Source organism: Chrysemys picta, chromosome 10, assembly GCF_011386835.1.
Source record: "Chrysemys picta bellii isolate R12L10 chromosome 10, ASM1138683v2, whole genome shotgun sequence".
NCBI lineage: Eukaryota > Metazoa > Chordata > Testudines > Emydidae > Chrysemys > Chrysemys picta.
Genome location: NC_088800.1, coordinates 82,312,205 through 82,330,338, shown reverse-complemented (window position 1 = coordinate 82,330,338; position 18,134 = coordinate 82,312,205). Strand labels below are relative to the sequence as shown.

Here is an 18,134-nt window from a genome sequence, read left to right as displayed (position 1 = left end):
ACTGCCATGCTTTGCTCCCCTTCACTGTGTGTAGCATGTTGGCATATATATTACACAGTTATGCAATGTGTGGTAAATAACACGTATGTATTGCCGAAGAGGGGAGATGGTTGCAGTGAGACCTGCAATGAAGACGAGCATGACATGCCGTTGTTTTTAGCCGCTGCTTTGTAGTTTGGTGAATTACGTAAGCGAAGGTTAAATTGGAGAGTAGTAAGAAGAGAGAGAGAAGGAAGAGTAGGGAAAAGGTAACGCTGGTGGGGTGAAGGACTGACCCAAATACTCATTGATAGGTGAAATCTGTTGCAAAGTTTGTACTTTCCTTTCTCACATGATCTGGTCCTTCCACTTTCTGATATGCAGAAATGTTCTGATCTTACGGTCTTAATTCCCATCATCAGTGCTCTTCAGTTTCTGCCACCAGTTATTTCTTCCTTTTAATTATGTTAATTACTAATAATTACCTGTTGGCATTTGTAATTGGTGTGATTTTCTTTTCTAAATTTCCCTCTATTCTTCTATTCCCTTAGCATTCTAAGAAGCCCCGCTCCCAAGGAAGATAGGCCAATGCGCATATTTTCTTTGCTTTCAAATGCTGTCCCAGTGGCACATCTTGAGTTATGTTGCTGCTGCTATCTAGTGCTCTAAAATGCATCCAGAAAGGTTTAGATAAGTCCCAGGCATCCCCTATTTTAAAAATGCATTGGTACCCGCCTGGAATTAATGAGTCAAAATAGGCGCGGCCTCCGTGACTTTTAATATTCCTGATTGGTGCTGCCGGTTTGTCTCCTGGGGCTGGGAATCACCTCCCAACCTCAAAGCGTCGATGTGCCCCAAGTCTCTTGGCTACGTCTGCTGCGCACCACTGGCGGCGGCGTGTAGGGTATGTGCAGCTACAAGCCGCAGTGAAAAGCCAGCTGCATCCACGCTGCGGCGTGTAGCTACATGTGCCAGCGAAAGGCTCTGGCAGGGGGGAGGCAGCAAGACACTACACTGCTAACAATGCACTGTAAACGTGGGAGACGCTGCTTGGGGATATAGAGTGCCAGGTAGGGTATATACCCACAGGGTTCAGGTGTGTCTTTACTCACCTAGCCAGAGCCTCGCTGTCTCAACTGTTATCTATACCCATGCTAGGGGGGCGTGCAGCGTACGTAGTCTGCACGCAGCCGTCAGGAGCGTGCCGTGTAGACATACCATGGAAAGTCAGTGGGATGTAGGCTCCCAAGACCTAGTTACCAAGAGGTGTTCAGGCCCCTCACTGCAGTGGTGGTCAGGCTGCTGAATCTCTTGGAGGATCTAGGTCCCAGTGCCGAAAGCCATTTTTTGAAAATGAGCCTCAAGCTCCTAAATCAGTCAGGTCAGACTCTGCAACATGGAGAACAAGGAGTCACGGTCTCAAGTTGCAGTGGGGGAGGTTTAGGTTGGATATTAGGAAAAAATTTTCCCTAGGAGGTGGTGAAGCACTGGAATGGGTTCCCTAGGGAGGTGGTGGAATCTCCTTCCTTAGAGGTTTTTAACGTCAGGCTTGGCAAAGCCCTGGCTGGGATGATTTAGTTGGGGATTGGTCCTGCTTTGAGCAGGGGGTTGGACTAGATGACCTCCTGAGGTCCCTTGCAACCCTGAGATTCTATGAGTCTATGAAGCCTAAACGCCGTTAAAAATCTGGGCCCAAGGAACTCCAGCAAGGAGACTCAAGACCATGCTGATAATAAATTCACGAAAGACAGAATAAGGACTATGGCTGCATCCATGTGTATGCGAGGATAATAATTCCTTCTGTAATCCTACAAATTATTCATGTTTTGATTCCCTTCATTTGTTGTGTAATAGGCTAATTCATGTATGTATTTGTTACGAAGGCACGTTTCAATGGCGAATTATGTGATCTAATTATCTTACTACAGAATAAATGAAAGGAGATGGAACCTAAATTAACTGTGAGGTTTGGCATGATATTAAGATCCCTTTATTGCACATGAATTTCAGTAGCAACAATAAGAGTTGTAATTATGGGTATTGTCGTACTACAAATGATGAATTACCCACCTAAGCAAAGTCGAATGTCATCTGAATTACAGATCCTGTTTTGCAGGGCATCAAAACACTGCCACCATCTACACCAGAAATTACAGTACTGCAGGGCCTAAGCTAAATAAAAGCCTGCTGTGTTAAGGGGGCCGGAGTGTTGCTATGAGATACTGTGCAGGAGAGGAGAGGTGATTCAGGCTGCTTTGTTTGTGTCATTTAATTTTCCATCTCAAGCTATGAAGGGCGGGGTCCACAATGGATCCTTCTGACAGAAGGTATACTTTGGGCAAAATTATACAGGCAGTTTTTGGGGTGACCGTGACATCAGTTCTAGGTAGGAACTGATGAAGGAATGTAGGGTCAATCTGTTTCAATATGTTCTTGAATCTCTGATGAAACTGGAAAGGGTAAATTTTTCAAGCATCATTGTAGGGATTTAGTTCAACCCAGGAAGGGAGTGTTGTGTCTAAGCAATTAAGGAAGGGCACTGGGAGGCCACTCTCTCACTGTTGTCAAGTATCAGGGGGTAGCCGTGTTAGGCTGTATCTACAAAAACAACAAGGAGTCTGGTGGCACCTTAAAGACTAACAGATTTATTTGGGCATAAGCTTTCGTGGGTAAAAACCTGACTTCTTCAGATGCATCTTTCACTGTTGTTTGTGACTTTCTCTATGCCCTCTTACGTGATATGTTCCACCCCAGAGGTGGCTGCATTTCAGTCCCGGGAGAAGTTTACATGCCATTTAAGGGCTTTTAGGGTTGGAAGGCCCTATGGAAATTAGTCAGGCTGCCAGATTGGGGTGCAGACCTTAAACTTCAGGAGGGTTTTGGTTTCAGGCCCATCTCAAACACAAGGGCATATCGCTTTTCATGCGCCATTTCTCCGAGAAGAAGAGTTAATCAAGTGGGATAAGCAGTTCGTATCTGGTCCTTCGTCAGGCTCCAGTGAGGGAATTCTCTGTGGAGGCTGTTACATACACTGCTGCTGTCACTGAAAAAACCCGGTAGTGTGCAAGAGAGGCTTGGCAAGCAAGCAGCACGACAAGAATGCCCAAGAAAGGAAATGCAGAATCACCTTCTCCGAGAAAAATGCCTGAAATACTGAGTAGTTTTAAAGGCGCGGTCAGTGACCACGAGAGTTGTGTGTGTTATCTTGAGCACCCGCCTAGGCAGTGGAGAATTTCTGGCTGCCGCTGGTCCTACTGCACCCAGCACTATGTTACAGCAAGGAAGGTGAACGTGATAAACGCACCCAATAAATATCGCCCTGCTCAGGAAAACACGTTCTAAGAGGGAGCCGATTTGGAGGGGGGAATGTGACGCCAGCTGCACCTCATTCATTCCTGTGTGGAAGAGATTTCTCTGAATGAAATGCACAGGCGGGAGGAAGTAGATTTTCAATGGAAAGGGCATTTGTGCAAAGGAAGAACGGACTCCTGCCATTTAGTCCTCCTGTTGCGCCTTTCATCTGAAGACCTCCGAGCCCCCTGCAAATGTGAACTGGGTCACCAAATGCCCCTTTAAGGCAGATATTGGTATCCCCCTGTTGCACATGGGGAAACTGAGGCATGACATGGTTGAATGACGTGCGTCTCAAAGATACGAAGCACCTGCTGCTCCCGTAGGAGTCACAGCTCATAAATAACCGGCCCAGGACCCACAGCAAGTCAGTGGCAAAGCAAGGAATAGAACCCGGAAGTCCTGCCTCCCAACTCCCTGCTCTGACTATTAAGGCAACAGTCTCTGAGTCCATTGTAAAAGAGGCCACCTTCCCTTAGTGCACCCTAAGAAACCCCTGTCTAGGGTTACCATACGTCCGGATTTTCCTGGACATGTCCGGCTTTTTGGGCCTCAAATCCCCATCCGGGGGGAAATCCCAAAAAGCCGAACATGTCCGGGAAAATAGGGAGGGGCTGGCGCCGCTGGGTGCTGGGCCGGGGGCCGGGCCGGGGCCGGCGGTGCTCGGCTGGGGGCTGGCCCGGGGGTGCGGGCCCGGCGGTGCGGGGCCGGCGGTGCTGGGCCGGACCGGGGCCGGGGGTGCTGGGCCGGGGGTGCTCGGCCGGGGGCTGGCCCGGGGCCGGCACCCCAGGAGCCGAGCCAGGCTGGAGACGCTGGGGCCGAGGCCGGCCGCCGGAGGGAGCCGCTCGGTTCGGGGGGCCAGACTGGGCCGTGCCTCCTCCCTCCTCCCCCCCCAGCTTACCTGCTTCAGGCTTCCCGCGAATCAAATGTTCGCGGGAAGCAAGGGAGGGGGCGGAGTTGGGGCGGGGACTTTGGGGAAGGGGTGGAGTTGGGGCGGGGGGGCATGGGCGGAGCTGGGGGCGGGGCCGGGGCCCGGTGGAGTGTCCTCTTTTTGGACACTCAAAATGTGGTAACCCTACCCCTGTCAGGACAGAGGGGAGTTAACTGCAGGGGTTAAATACGGCCGTTTACACTGCCCAATCCTGTTTCGCTTGAAGCGAATGGGAGTTTTGGCACTGACAGGAGTCAGAGCAGCGTCAGGCCCATATAGTGGGAGGCTTTTTGCTGCTTTTCAGCTGGCTGACGAGGATGTTTCCCTCTGCTACATGGCTGCTGGTGCCTTCTCCTGCATTTCTCACTGAGCAATTAGCTGCGTCAGGCACAGTCCCAGCTTGCTGGCATAGTGCCCAAGCAAGTGTGACAGCAAAAGGCAGCCAAAGCTTCTTTCCAGAGCCAGAAAGTTATATGTGGAATTCTACCTCCTGAATTCCTTCTCTGTTTGCAAGTGGAGACGTTACCTGTGTCCTCTGGCTTGTCTGGAAAGCAGCTGGGACATTTTGTGAGCTATTCAAATGTAAAGAATTATTAATTCTTTATATCACTTCCTATAAATTCTGATGGGAAGCCCAAGAGGCACAGTTCAGCTCTGGAATGCAAACACCTCTGGAGCTGACTGGGTTTGGATCCAGGGTATTTGGGGCAGTGTGTTAAATGGGTCAGCCAAGAAAATTCGGAGTCCGATCTGGGTTCAGATTTCAGACACCTCCCGAAGCTGGGGGCAGAAGGGTTCACTTGCTCCATCATGGCAAAAGTTTTTGTGTAGTGTACATCTGGCCGAATAATGGATTTTCAGCCTATTGGCAACATTGAAAAGTCCAAAAAAAAAAAAAAAAGTGTGTGTTGGGTCAGAACAAAATCAAAAATGTTCAGATTTTTCAGTAAATCAAAAAGTTGGGAAAAAATCAGTTTGGGGTGAACAAAATGGTTCATTTCCACAAAATTGAATTGTTCTGATTTCAAACAATTTTAAATGGTTCTGAATTTTTAAAATAACATTAAAGGAAAGTTTGGAATGAAAAGTCATTTCAAACCACAAAATCAAAACATTTAGTTTCAAAAATGTAGCAAAATGTTTACGGTGTTGGGGTTTTTTTGGGGGGGGGGAAACAAATGATTTCATGAAACCAACTTAAATTTTCAATTTTGATTTCTGCATTTTTTGCCAAAACTTTTTGACCAAAAACTTTCACCCAGCTCTAATGTAGTGTTCCTGCTTGATTTGAGTGTCCCTGCTGCCCACATCAAAGGGAAACCAACATGGGTTATACATACGCTGGCTTAAAAAGTTCCTTGAGAAACTTTTCTCTTGCTTGGGGATCCTTCCAGTTATGCTGGAGTGGAAGCAACATAGACTCATAGAAATGGAAGGCTGGAAGGGACCTCAAGAGGTCATCTCGTTCATCACCCCTCTCCCCCCATGCTGAGGCAGGATTAAGTATACCTAGGCTATCCCTGACAGATGTTTGTCTAACTTCTTAAAAACATCATCATCCCATCCCGTTCAAAGCAAAACCTGCAGCAAGTCTGATGCACGCTTCTAGAGACATTCTCAAGAAGATCCAAAAGTCCCTCATGCTAGTCCGTGTTAATGATTTTCAGCCTAGTTGAGCTCCAGTTGAGGACATGGTGTGCAGAGTTTTGAGCTCTGTCCTCCTTGGAAGTAATAAAGGCTGCACTAGAATCTACCAGTAATCAGAGTAATTTTGCAGGCATCCCACTTGTCATGCATTGTGGGGGAGGAGTTAATTCAGAGTTAGGGGACTATTCTAGCCCATGCGGCATGCACAGTTTTTTCTGTGTGTAGCTGTAGTCAAAGTGAGGATCTTCTGTGGGTTCCATATTGGCTTGGATTCCATTTTTCTTGGTAAGGGAATTGCTCTGTGAACGCTTTGCCTTTCAGCTTTGATACCTTTTCAGACTGGTTTATGGTTCTCAGTTAAATACATTCCCCGTGCATAAAGTACTTTACAAAAACAATGAAGGCCAAGGATAATTATCATGGTAAATCAAACCTCATTAATATGTACTGAGATATGATTTGTTGTTATAGCCAGCATTCATTTAAAATTGGTGATACTTGGGAGATAAGGATTTTGCATTATTTAGTGCAGAATGGATAGGCAGTCAGATAACATCCTCCTCATTACAGAAGTATCAGAGGGGTAGCCATGTTAGTCTGGAACTCTAAAAGCAGCAAAGAGTCGTGTGGCACCTTATAGACTAACAGACGTATTGGAGCATGAGCTTTCGTGGGTGAATACCCACTTAGTCGGATGCTGTTGGGATTAGATAATTTCATTCAAAGACATCATTTTCTGCTCCTTGCCACCAAAGTTGATAGGTCCTCAGATTTGCTGACCATGGCTGCTGTCAGGTTCAACAGCAAAAGGAGAGTAAGGGCATTCATTTTAAAGGGACAGGATCTGCTATTTTGAAATCAAAATGTACAGGCTAAAATCCTGTCCTTAGTGGTAGAAACCACCTGGAAAGGAGGGAGTGGTGTTGGTTGTCTTCACTGCAAAAAAGGGGGGGAAAGTGTGTCCTTAACTTATGTGTCCTTAACTCGGACCATGGTACATTGACCTGATAACCACTTGTTTATCAGAGAAAGCAATGGGAGTCTTTCCATAGACTGCAATAGGCTTTGAATCAGGCCCTAAGGTAGCATATTAATTTCTTTCTTTCTTTTTCTCTAGAGTAGTTCCCCAGTTTTGCTTTTAAACTGAGTTCACATTGAAATTAGAAACTCCTTTTCCATGGGGAGCCACTCACTGGAGTAGAATCAAGAAAGAGAAGGTGCGGGGAGGTGCTCATAAGCTTTCAGGAACTTTTGAATATTTAGGTGCAAATTCTGCCCTCTGGGGTAAGCTTGTATTTCTCATTGAGCTCAGTAGGATTGCATGGTTATTGGCCACAGAACCAGGTGGATGGTCAGGAAAACAGCTGGGTAAATAAGAGATTTTTGGTTAAATGGTCATTCTGAAAAATCGTTTTTTTCAGGTCAAAGCCGAAAACGAAGTTTTTTAGAAATGTTGTGTTTAAAAAAGTCAAAGTTTTAGGTCAAACAAAACATTCTGTTCCAATTTTGAGCATGTTTTAACATTTCTTATTTTTTAAAATAAAACAAAAGGAAATTTTGAAAAGAAAAGCCATTTTGAATCAAAAAATAGAAACGTTTTGTTTTGGAAAAAGTCAAAATGAAACACTTCAATTTTTTTCTAAAAGTTTGGGGCTTTCTCCCCCTAAATGAATGCTTTGCTAAATATTTTGGTGTCACCACATTTGCATTTTTCACTGGAAAAAAAAGTTTTGGTTGAAAAATATCACTCAGCTCTAAGAGGGAGCTTTTCTTTGAACAGGGCTATGGGGAAAAAATGACTGATGTTTGAAACTTGCTAGAGAAGCGGTCTGTGTTTAGCAAGGGGAGGGAAAAAGTTACAGATGTCCCAAATCACTTCTGAGCACCTCTGGATATCTAATACGATTTTAATATTCCCTTTGTGACAACATTGCGCCATTTTACTGTCCTTCCTGAGAGTCCCAGTGATAAGAATTCCTGGGGCCCTGTGCTAGAACAGAGGCTGCTAGACCACTCCTGGGACAGTTTGTTTTTTGGTTTGGTGGGGGGGGGGGGGGTTGCCACAAGGGGACTGAGTCTCATGGATCTGAGAGTCAAGCTGGGTTTTTTCTATTTTGTGCATTCTTCTGTATTATCGCCAGTCCTAGACCCAACTAAATGTGTTAGAGATCTGGTAAGAGTATTATTGAGCTGTCCAATGATATAATACATGTCTATTTGGGGTAGAATTCCACTGGCAGTGGGAGGGAGAAAGAGAACCCAGCTTAACTTTCAGATCCCAGTGTGACTTTGCAATGCTGGATATTGGTGGGGAAAGAATGACGGCATCCTTTTATTTGTAAATGGAGCAAATTTTGTCCAGAGCCATTGAAAGAGAATGAACATGAGGCTCCACAATGCTGATTTTTTTTGCAATCACTTTTCAGAGTAAATTGACGCTTTGCAAGACTCCCAAGTTCTAACGAGAAGGTTAAATATGCTTTGCAAAGTCAGACGAGCCTCAAAGTGCAGGAAGAAATACCTATTCAAAGGATATTACTCAAAGTAATAAAAGCTGTTTTTCTGCCCATAGAGATTACTTAACAGCGTGTGTCATGAGGAAATAATTAAAATTATGAAATGAACTTGAAAAATATAGTTCGTGATTTGATTAGCTGCCAAGCACTCTGCATCGGAAAAGTAATACTCCATTATTCACTGGTCAGAGCTTGTTAGCCAAATCAATATGCCCATGAAAGGGCAAAATACATAGAAAAAGGGCCTTCAAAAAATGCATGCTAAAGGCCTTGTAAATTTACTGAGAGCATTGTGGTAATTAATTAGCTCCCACAGTTTATGATATCATCGGAACTCGTCTTGACAAGGTTCATAAAATCCTCCTAGTGGGGCCAGCGAAATTGAGAGATAAGCGGTGTGAAAAACAGAGCAGATCACAGAGTCTCTGTCCAATCAGCATAATGGATGTTGATCCGGATAGTCTCCATCTTGCGCAAAAAGAAGCCTTGAGCAGATAGGCTGAGTGGAAATGTGTATATTTGAATATATATGTAAATATTGACGGATATATCAATTAAGATGATCCTGACATGCAAGGATCTCAAAACGTTTTGCAAACGTTTAGGATTCAATCCTGCATTAGACCCTGATTCAGAAAGGCAAGTGTATGCTTAAGTGCTTTGCTGAATCAGGTCCTAAACTTTTGAAATGAACAAGCAAGGGACTTGACTAAGGTGTCAGAGCTGGAAATAGAACCCAGGAGCGCAGGCTTCTAGTTCCTTGATCTAACTATTAGGCAACATTTTCCTCCCACACATCGTAAGAACAGCTCTACAAGTCAAGCTAGCTCAAGTGATTACAAAAGCAGAGTTTCCCGGTGTTTAAGGTCTAGTGTCAGGGATGAGGCCAGAATTTAGTAGGCCGGGCATTTAGTACTTAGCTTGTAGGCTTCCCTTCACAAGGTAGTTTTTGTCAACTTCTCCATTGATTAGCAGGACTTCAAGGTTCATTTCTGCAGCAGTCCGTCTGGCACTCACCGTTAGTGCTTTATAATATACAGAGAAGACTTAAGTGTTTCAAAAGTAACATTGACTTTCCTAATTAAAGGAGTTTATGGGGTTTGGGTTTTTTTCCCCTCTTTCAAAAAGTGACACTAAAGAGAAGAAAAACCTGACCTCGAGCTGGGCTGTGGCCAAGTCTCTGCATACACTTTGGCAGAGCTTGGAGACAATGCTTTTATGGTGAAAAAACTTGTAGACGCGCAGTAAGAAATAATTCCGGAAAGAGAGTTAAAGTGGTCTGGGGACTGACAGAAAAAAACTAGGTAAACTGTCTCCCATTGAACAGCCAGGATGCCGGAGTTAATAGCTACTGGCTTTAATCTACATCTCTCCCTTATGACTTTAGATCTAAAATCTTAGGCTGATTCTGATTGACTCGAACAGAAGGCCTGATTCTGCTCCCAATTACACTGCTATAAATCAATGGCATTAGGACAGTATAAATATAACAGGAGATTCAGTCCCAGGATAACTGAGATTTCGTCTTCACTACAAAGTTTTGCCAGCCTAGCTATGTCAGGAAAGGGTGTGAAAAACTCAGAACCCCTAGCAAAAACCCTAGTGTAGACACAAAGAATCCTTTTGCCAGTGTATCTTACGTTGTTCAAGGAGGTGATTTAACTGCACCAACAACTCCTCCTTTTGTCGGTCTAACCTGCCTCTCCACTAGGGGCTTTGCTGGCATAGTTTATATCAGTATGCCTATACCAGCAGAGCATTTGTAGTGTAGACGAGCCCTAAGGGAGGGCTTGCGTACGCATTGCGTTAGTCTGCACCAGAAGGATACACATTTTAATCCGCACTAGCGTATCGTGCGCTAAGTGGCCCATATGACCCCTGGTGGCACCCACGAAACGTTTCCCTACTGCACGGTAACACAGGTCTGTTTGAAACTGGGCTACATTAATGCATACTAGGGAGCTTTTAGTGCATGCCAGCAGGATCCACATGGGCCAGTTATTGTGTGACACGCTAGTGTGGACTAAAATGTATACCCCACTGGTGCACGCTAAAGCACTGTGTAATCAGGCCCAGAGAGACTTTGTTGTTGTGAATCTCTTCTCTCGCCCATTGCGCACCAGTATAATGCCATTGAGTAACTCCTGATATAGGGCCTGATGCAAAGCGAAATGAAGTCAAAGCATGTCTTTCCATTCGCTCCAGTGAGCTTTGGGCCAAGACCGTGCACTGATGTGAGCAGAGAATCAGGCCCTAGCATGTCAATTGCTGGGACAAGATGCAGGGTTTTAGCACCCACTTCTGTTGGGGTTGGGTGGTTTAATCCACCCCTCACCAGCTGAAAACATACAGATGAGAGTTAAGGGAGTGGTGAAAGCAGGCAGGGATAATCCAGTGTCTGTCCTATAGGACCTTCATCTGCCTTCCGTGACAGCCCCACTTTCTGCCCAGGTCTTCATCAACCAAATCCCTTCCTGATGCTAAGGGGGCAGCTTTGCTTTCCCTCTCCATCTCCAGCATGTTATTGCAATTGGCAGGGCCCTAGCTTGTCAATCATCTTAATTGAATCTTTCAGCTATTTCCCTCCAGCTGCCGTTTTGGGTTTGCCGCGTATCTTGCACAAATCTTTTTCATCAGAGCAGAATTAGGAAACGTGTTTCTTGCTGCCTTATCTCTGTGGATAAATGATTGCATGTTACCTCTATAGGAGGCTTTGAACTGGTACATTTTGGAGGGGCTGTTTAATACGTCTGTCTGTGAACGATTCTGATTTGAACTGAATTTAATTATTGAGCATGAATTGACATGATTGCAAAGCACAGGGAAAGGTGCTTTGGGTCCTTGGAAGATATTTAAAAGGGGCTTGGAGGAACAAATGGAGCTAGTGTCAACTGGATTAATCACACTGGAGACTGGAAGTGGGAGGGGAGTAATTTCCATTTAATAGAGTAGGTGATATTACATTCAGGGTGCCCGAAGGGGGAGTCGCAAGCAATACAGTGCTGAAAAAAATATCTGATTTTTACAGACAATATAGAGTATTCTTGACCTAATCGCCAACTGTTTTTGGTCTGGGGACATAAATAAGGGATCAAATTCTGTTTTCCGATGGGCACCGTCAATCCAGAGCAATCCCATGAAAGTGAATAGAGTTACTCTGGATTTACAGCAGTGTACTCTTTATTTTATTATAAATGGAGATATCCTATCTCCTAGAATGGACCTTGAAAGGTCATCAAGTCCAGCCCCCTGCCTTCACTAGCAGGACCAAGTACTGATTTTGCCTCAGATCCCTAAGTGGCCCCCTCAAGGATTGAACTCACAACCCTGGGTTTAGCAGGCCAATGCTCAAACCACTGAGCTATCCCTCCCCCCTGGGATTGCTCTGGAATTTCACTATGGGCAGCTGAGTTTGTTCCTAAGAATCAACCTGTGTAGTTCATTTTATCTAAACCAGTGATGGACAAAAGTCTTGGGGCCTGATTCTCCCTATAAAGGGGCATTAAAACAGGTGAAAAATCTATTTCACCTCACTTTGAGCGTTTACACTGCCAATGTCGCCTAAAGGGGCCTTAATGTAAATGAGAGGCTCTAAAAGCATAGAGGCTTCTTTCAGCTCAGACACGCATCCATGTGGTGGACTTTGCCCTACCCATATGATTAGAGAAAGTAGCCGGACATCTTGTGAGGACCAACCTTGCTGTTGAGATTTCCAGTGGTTCCTGGTTCCAGCCACCTTTGAAATCCCACAGGAATAAACTTTCCAAGGGTATTTCTGCATTTGACATTGTGTGTGCATTGTAAGAATGAATCCACCAGGAGCCAGTCACACCCTATCGGTCTGCATCACTTTGTTTTGCAAACGACTCAGCAATGCGAGTCCTAATGACCGTTGAATATTCTGGGAGCTGGGTGAGTGTTTTCGGCCCGTTGCAGCAGAAATCTGGTGTGTCGATTGACAGCAATTGGAAAAGATGTGTAATGCACGAGAAAAAAAAACCCTCTGTTAATGTAAAGATTCAGTTCTCCCTCCACGCACGCTCCCGAGTTCCTGAAGCTGTTTCTCAGGCACTGCACTTCATAGCGCCTCAAGAACTCGACCGCAGAGCGGCCCTCATTCAGATGCCTCTGCCATTTAATCATTTTACTACATTCGATTTGAGGTTTGCCAGCCAAACTCCAATTCAGTGAAGAGGTATATCCAATATGTTTTGGGTCCCTGGGCTCATTTTTCATCACCAAGTGTAAACGGATAGAACACCTGTTACCACAGCTGTTACAGCGCGACTCCAAAAGACTCCCTGAAAGAAGGGAGAGAGGGTATAAAATAAAATCTTGAGCACTACGGGGAAGCCCGCCTTCTTGGGTAACTGGCAGCAGTTCGATATACAGTAAAAACTGTGTTCTCTGGCACTTCATCAACGAAAAAGCTCTAGAAACCAGCATTTCTGATATCTCCCAATACAAATCTTCAATAAGGTTGCCAGGTGTCCAGTTTTCGACCGGAACACCTGGTCGCAAAGGGACCCTGGCGGTTCCGGTCAGCACTGCTGACTGGGCCGTTAAAAGTCCGGTTGGCGCAGGGCCAGCAGTCTCCCTGCTGGGCTCCTTATGGTTCTCCGGAAGTGGCAACATGTCTACTGCTCCTAGGCAGAGAAACAGCCACGGGGGCTCCTTGCATTGCCCCGCCCCGAGTGCTGGCTCCGCAGCTCCCATTGGCCAGGAGCCGTGGCCAATGGGAGCTGTGGAGGTGGTGCCTGCAGGCGGAGGCAGCGTGTAGAGCCGCTTGACCACATCTCTGCCTAGGAGCTGAGGGACATGTCACTGCTTGTGGGAGCTGCCCGAGGTGAGCGCCGACCAGATCCGGCACCCCGAAACCCCTCCCGTGTCCTAACCCCTGCCCTGAGCCCCCTCCCGCATCCAAACTCCCTCCCAGAGCCCACGCCCCGCACCCCCCTCCCGCGCCCCAGCCCTAAGCCCCTTCCCGCACCCAACCTCCCTCCCTCCATTGGTAAGTATAACACTTAGTTAACCAGAACCCCTCATGCCCCCAACATGCCGGATAACAAAGCTTTTACTGTACTACCATGCTGCCTGCCAACTTGATCTCCTTGGATTTCCTGTGAAACTGCACAAGTAATTAGTGCTGGAGACAATCCTCTCCCTGGCATGGCAGGGACTCGGATGAAAGAAATTTTGTTCTGTGCAAATGTTTCAACCACAAGGCAGAAGCAGCAGATTCAGAGCCCGAGCCTGCTGTCATGTCAGTTTCACACCACTGAATCGGATAGAGGTACTCTTGACTTCCAATGACTGAAGCGAGAGGAGAATCAGCTGCGTGTAGTTTTCTGTCTCTTTAAACGATCTCCCCTTCAGCACATGTGTAAACCAAGGGTGAGAGATGTGATGGGGCAAGATGATCGAAACTTTCTATTCCACCAGGTTTGGGTGATCCTGAGTATAGTGTTGTGAGAACACTGACAGTCATGCTGTTGCATAGAAAATCAAACAACAAGGACCCGTGTTTATTTCAGCTCCATTAGAAAAACCCAGGAGGAAAGGAGCTACATACCAATGGGTATGTCTACATTGCAATGTAATCTTAGGCTTAGTGGAACTCGAGTCAGCGGACTCTGGATTAGAGAACCCAGGGCTTGAGCATCTACACTGATTGTCAAACCTAGGTTAAGAATTTTCTAACCCAGGCCTGAACCTGGGGCCCCAGCATCCACACTGCAATACGCAGACCTGAATCCAACCAACTATCCCAGATTTCCTTGCGCCCTCCCAAAATGTGGCCACTCTAGCCCTTTGTTCGTGGTGCGGCATGGGAAAACTTGACTGTCCCCCAAACGTAACTGTCCAGAAGACAAAGAAAGTTGGCCCATAGGATTGTGGGATACTTTTGACAGGCTCCCAAAACACAAGTCCAGTGGGGCTGCGTCTACACTGCAAAGCAATAGGGTTTGAACCCCATATCCTGGCTCGACTCAGGCTCAGAACCTTCATCCCTTTGGGGTGCTGAGACCCTGGGTCCAAACCCTGGGTTAGCGTGATTTGTGTGTGGACAGAAGGAAGGTTAGGCTTGAGTTTGAACCCTGGGCGTACATTGCAGTGTAGACAGACCCTATATCCCTTGCACATGCAATTCTCCCACTTTAAGGCTACTGATGCAATACCAACTAAAGTGGAAGAAGTCAGACTGACTCTCTCTCAATGGCTGTAACCAGAACTTTGCATAGAGTCCTTTTATAATCTCCCTGCCGATATGCCTATACGCGTATTAGGCCTGATTCTGATCTCATTCACACCGGTGTCAATCAAGAGTAACTGTATGGCTATCGAGGATCTCAGTTACCCCGTTTCAAATGTGGTGTAAATCTGGAGGAATGTCATCAAAGTCAATGGCGCCAGTCCAAGTATGTGCCGATGCGTAACCGAGGACAGAATTTGGCCCTGTGCCTAGTTTACTGCCAGGAAATTCATAATCAGGTGTGTTGGTTGTGCCAAGAAGGCAGGATCAGACCTAGCACAGGGTGTGAAATGTTGCAAAATGAATGTTTGGCTGCATTTTAATTAAATAAATAGCCTGAATGATGCAGTGGCTGTTACTTTACTCTGAACACTGGCTGCTTAGTGTTAATTAAATCCGCAGCTCCTTTCCTAAGCAACAGGAGATTGAAAACACAAGGATGTAAGTGATCTACAATTTAATTTAAGTCACTTTCTTTCGTTCAAACAGTTTGCCTCAGCACCAACAATAATGCAATTTTAATATTAGGCTTTGGAGTGGATATTACAAAGAACGGAGGTAAAAAAAACAGAACCTCTTTCAAATCAGGAGCTTCTCACTTTAAGTGTAATGGAACCAACAGACCAAGGTAGATTTCATGTCCCTGTTTGTATCTTTGCAGCAGCTCCGTCTGTAAGTTCTGCTTTGCACTGGCTCTGAACCAGTCCTTCAGCTGTTTCATTGTGTTGTTTTATCAGTTTGAATCATGCTCGATTCCTTTGAAACCTTAGGCCAGTCTCTTGGCCACATGTGTAGCACTTATTACTGTGATGCTAAGCCAGCTAGGAAAGAATTACTGCGAGAACATTGACAGGCTTTGCAAAGTGATAAGTAACAGGCGTCGGCAGAAGTTTGACATTAACTTTGATCCTAATTGTAACTTGTTCTTTTTTCCTCTTCTTTCTCTCCGTGTAGGTTATAACCCTGGAAGGATGGGTTGACATCATGTATTATGTTATGGATGCACATTCTTTTTACAATTTTATATATTTTATATTGCTTATAATAGTAAGTATAACTCACTGGCCACGCGCACTCCCCCGCCCCTCCATGTTAAAGTTGTGTAAGGGCCCTTTCCTGGAGAAGAGCCAGGTGCTGTGATGATGACCCTGTCAGCATGTCATTCGGGCCACGAGGACACTCTGCAAACCCTGGGTGTCGTCATGAAGGTGGTTTTACTGCTGCGGGTGGGAGATTATGGCACAAAAAGCTTTGTCCTTCTTAGCAACATAAATATGATGTATTGCTGCAGCTCGTCAAACCATATAGGCCCCTCCCCCCCCTCGCTCTCCGAGTCTTGATCTTATAACCTTGACTTCTCCTAGCTGTTGTGCCTTGTTGCCAGGACTGCTAATGAGAATAAGCAGCACACGTCTCTTGCGTCCCACCCCCCAGCCTCTTTGACATTCCAGAAGGCAATTTGTTTGTATTAGAAAGGAACTACTTGTGTAGAACCCCAGATGCCGGATTATCCTTTATTAGCAGAAATGTCTCCTGCAAGACATCTCCGCAGCGGCTATAGGTGTAATTTCCAGCACTTATAGAAATACACGCACTTGCTTTGCAGCTACTGTGCTCTAGTGGTTAGTGCATAGGGCTGGGAACAGGAGACCTGGGCTTCTATTCGGGACTCCCTCGAACATTTCTGCATATTCATAGCCCTTCAGAAAAACCCAGAAAGTGACTAATTGGGGCTGAGGGTGGCACCCTTAGTTCTTCCCAGAGAGCACCCAGGCTGATGCTAAAGATTGGAGATTATCACTGCATATCAGTAACCCAGTGATTTCTCCAGAGGAGGCATGGAACAATGGCCCAAATTAAATCCATACATTTACTGCTGAGCCCAGCACACAGGTAACGGCACCTTGAGTCTATCTCTCGACATCAATCACTTTTAAGTCTCGGTGCATTGGTTCTCATAACAGGAACGCTGGACATTTCCCTGAGGTTGATCTTTTGCAATGTGCTAACCAGGGAAATGAGAGGGAAAGGCAGGGAGAGAAGGGGCGAAGCCAGAATGACATCATACCCACCGGCATGGCCTTCAGCAAAGCAAAGAGCGTGGAGGGGGGGGGGGGTCAGTTGTGTCCTGTCCTTTTGGAGAACCTCACAATCCCTTATGATCTCCACCACCCTTGACTAGCCCTGTCTCCCTCCTCTTAGAAGGATACTATGTTCCCATCAGGCAGTGTGACCTGAATAGAAGGCAACTAATCCTTCGTTCTTGCCCATGAAATGTAAGGCCCATCCTGGTCCCAGTCACCGGACTGGAGAAGGGTCTTAGGATAGTAGCTAGGATGCAGACTAACTCAGACAGTAAGATGCTTCATTCGGACACACGTACATGGAAAGCCCAGACATCAAGTGGTGCTTTTAGTTACTGATTTCATTTTGGTGAATGGACTGATTTCCGTGCACCCGTGGCAGTGTCTCTGGGCACCTATGAAAACCACGCCCAACGTAGATGAATATGCATCTACAGCTCCGAGTGGGGGTAGGACTCACTGGCTGGGGGGGGCCAATAAAGATCCCAACTCTACAAGTTATGTCACATCCCTGTCCTCAGGCCTTGCTTTATTTCCAGCAGCAAACCGCATCAACTCAAACCACACAAGGACTTTCCAGCATCAGCCAGCTGGGAGGAGCGTGGGTGATGTCTACACTGCAGCTGTAGGTGTAATTCCCAGCACAGGTAGATGTATGTGCACTAGCGTTGCACACTAAAAACAGCAGTGTAGCCACCGTGGCACAAGCAACAGGATGGGCTAGACACCTGAGTCCATACCGAGGGTTTGGGTGGGATTGTACTGGGGCCGTTGCCCTTCCCGCTGCCCGCACCACCGCCGCTACACTGTATTTTTAGTGTGCCACCTCGATCAGAGCTAGCGCAGGTATGTCTCCCCACGCTGGAAATTACAGCTCCAGTGTAGACATTCCCTTTGTCTCCTTAGCACCAGCTTCCCCTTTCCTTGTATGACCCTGCTCGGATCAGCGTTGTGATCGGCGGGCATTTATTAACTGCTGCTACCCTGGAGCACCCTTACTCTTTGTTATGAGGGGCTAAACCTGAAAGGATTCTCCAAATGGGGGTTTGAATCCTGGCTGGTGTCTCAGAAATCAGAGTACATCATGCCTATGGGTAAGTGAGTTAAAAGGAAGAGGGGACATATTGGCAGTTCCAGTACAAGAGAGCACGTGAAACACAAACTACTGAACTTCCTCTCTGCACGTTGGCCAGCTGCTTGCTAGTTAAATGATGTATTTCTCAGCAGTACTTTGGTTAAATTTTGGTTTGTAAGTCCCACTATAACCGATGTCAGTCTTGGGTTTGAGGGGCGGGCGTTTAAAAGTAAAGATCTCCCTTGTTGCCGCTGGAATAGCTTAAAAGAGCGTAAGCGCAAATCTAAAACCTTTAGTG

The 18,134-nt window shown here is 46.2% G+C and overlaps 1 protein-coding gene across 3 annotated transcripts in view; it reads left to right on the top strand.

Annotated features, from left to right (window-relative positions):
- The window catches only part of CACNA1H (calcium voltage-gated channel subunit alpha1 H), a 457,965-nt gene that overhangs the window by 302,539 nt on the left and 137,292 nt on the right, over window positions 1-18,134 (top strand). For all 3 annotated transcript variants that reach the window (XM_008164759.4, XM_042853069.2, XM_042853068.2), the window contains exon 8: window positions 15,632-15,724. In XM_008164759.4, coding sequence (XP_008162981.2) covers window positions 15,632-15,724 — 93 coding nt within the window. The remainder of the gene's footprint in view (window positions 1-15,631; window positions 15,725-18,134) is intronic.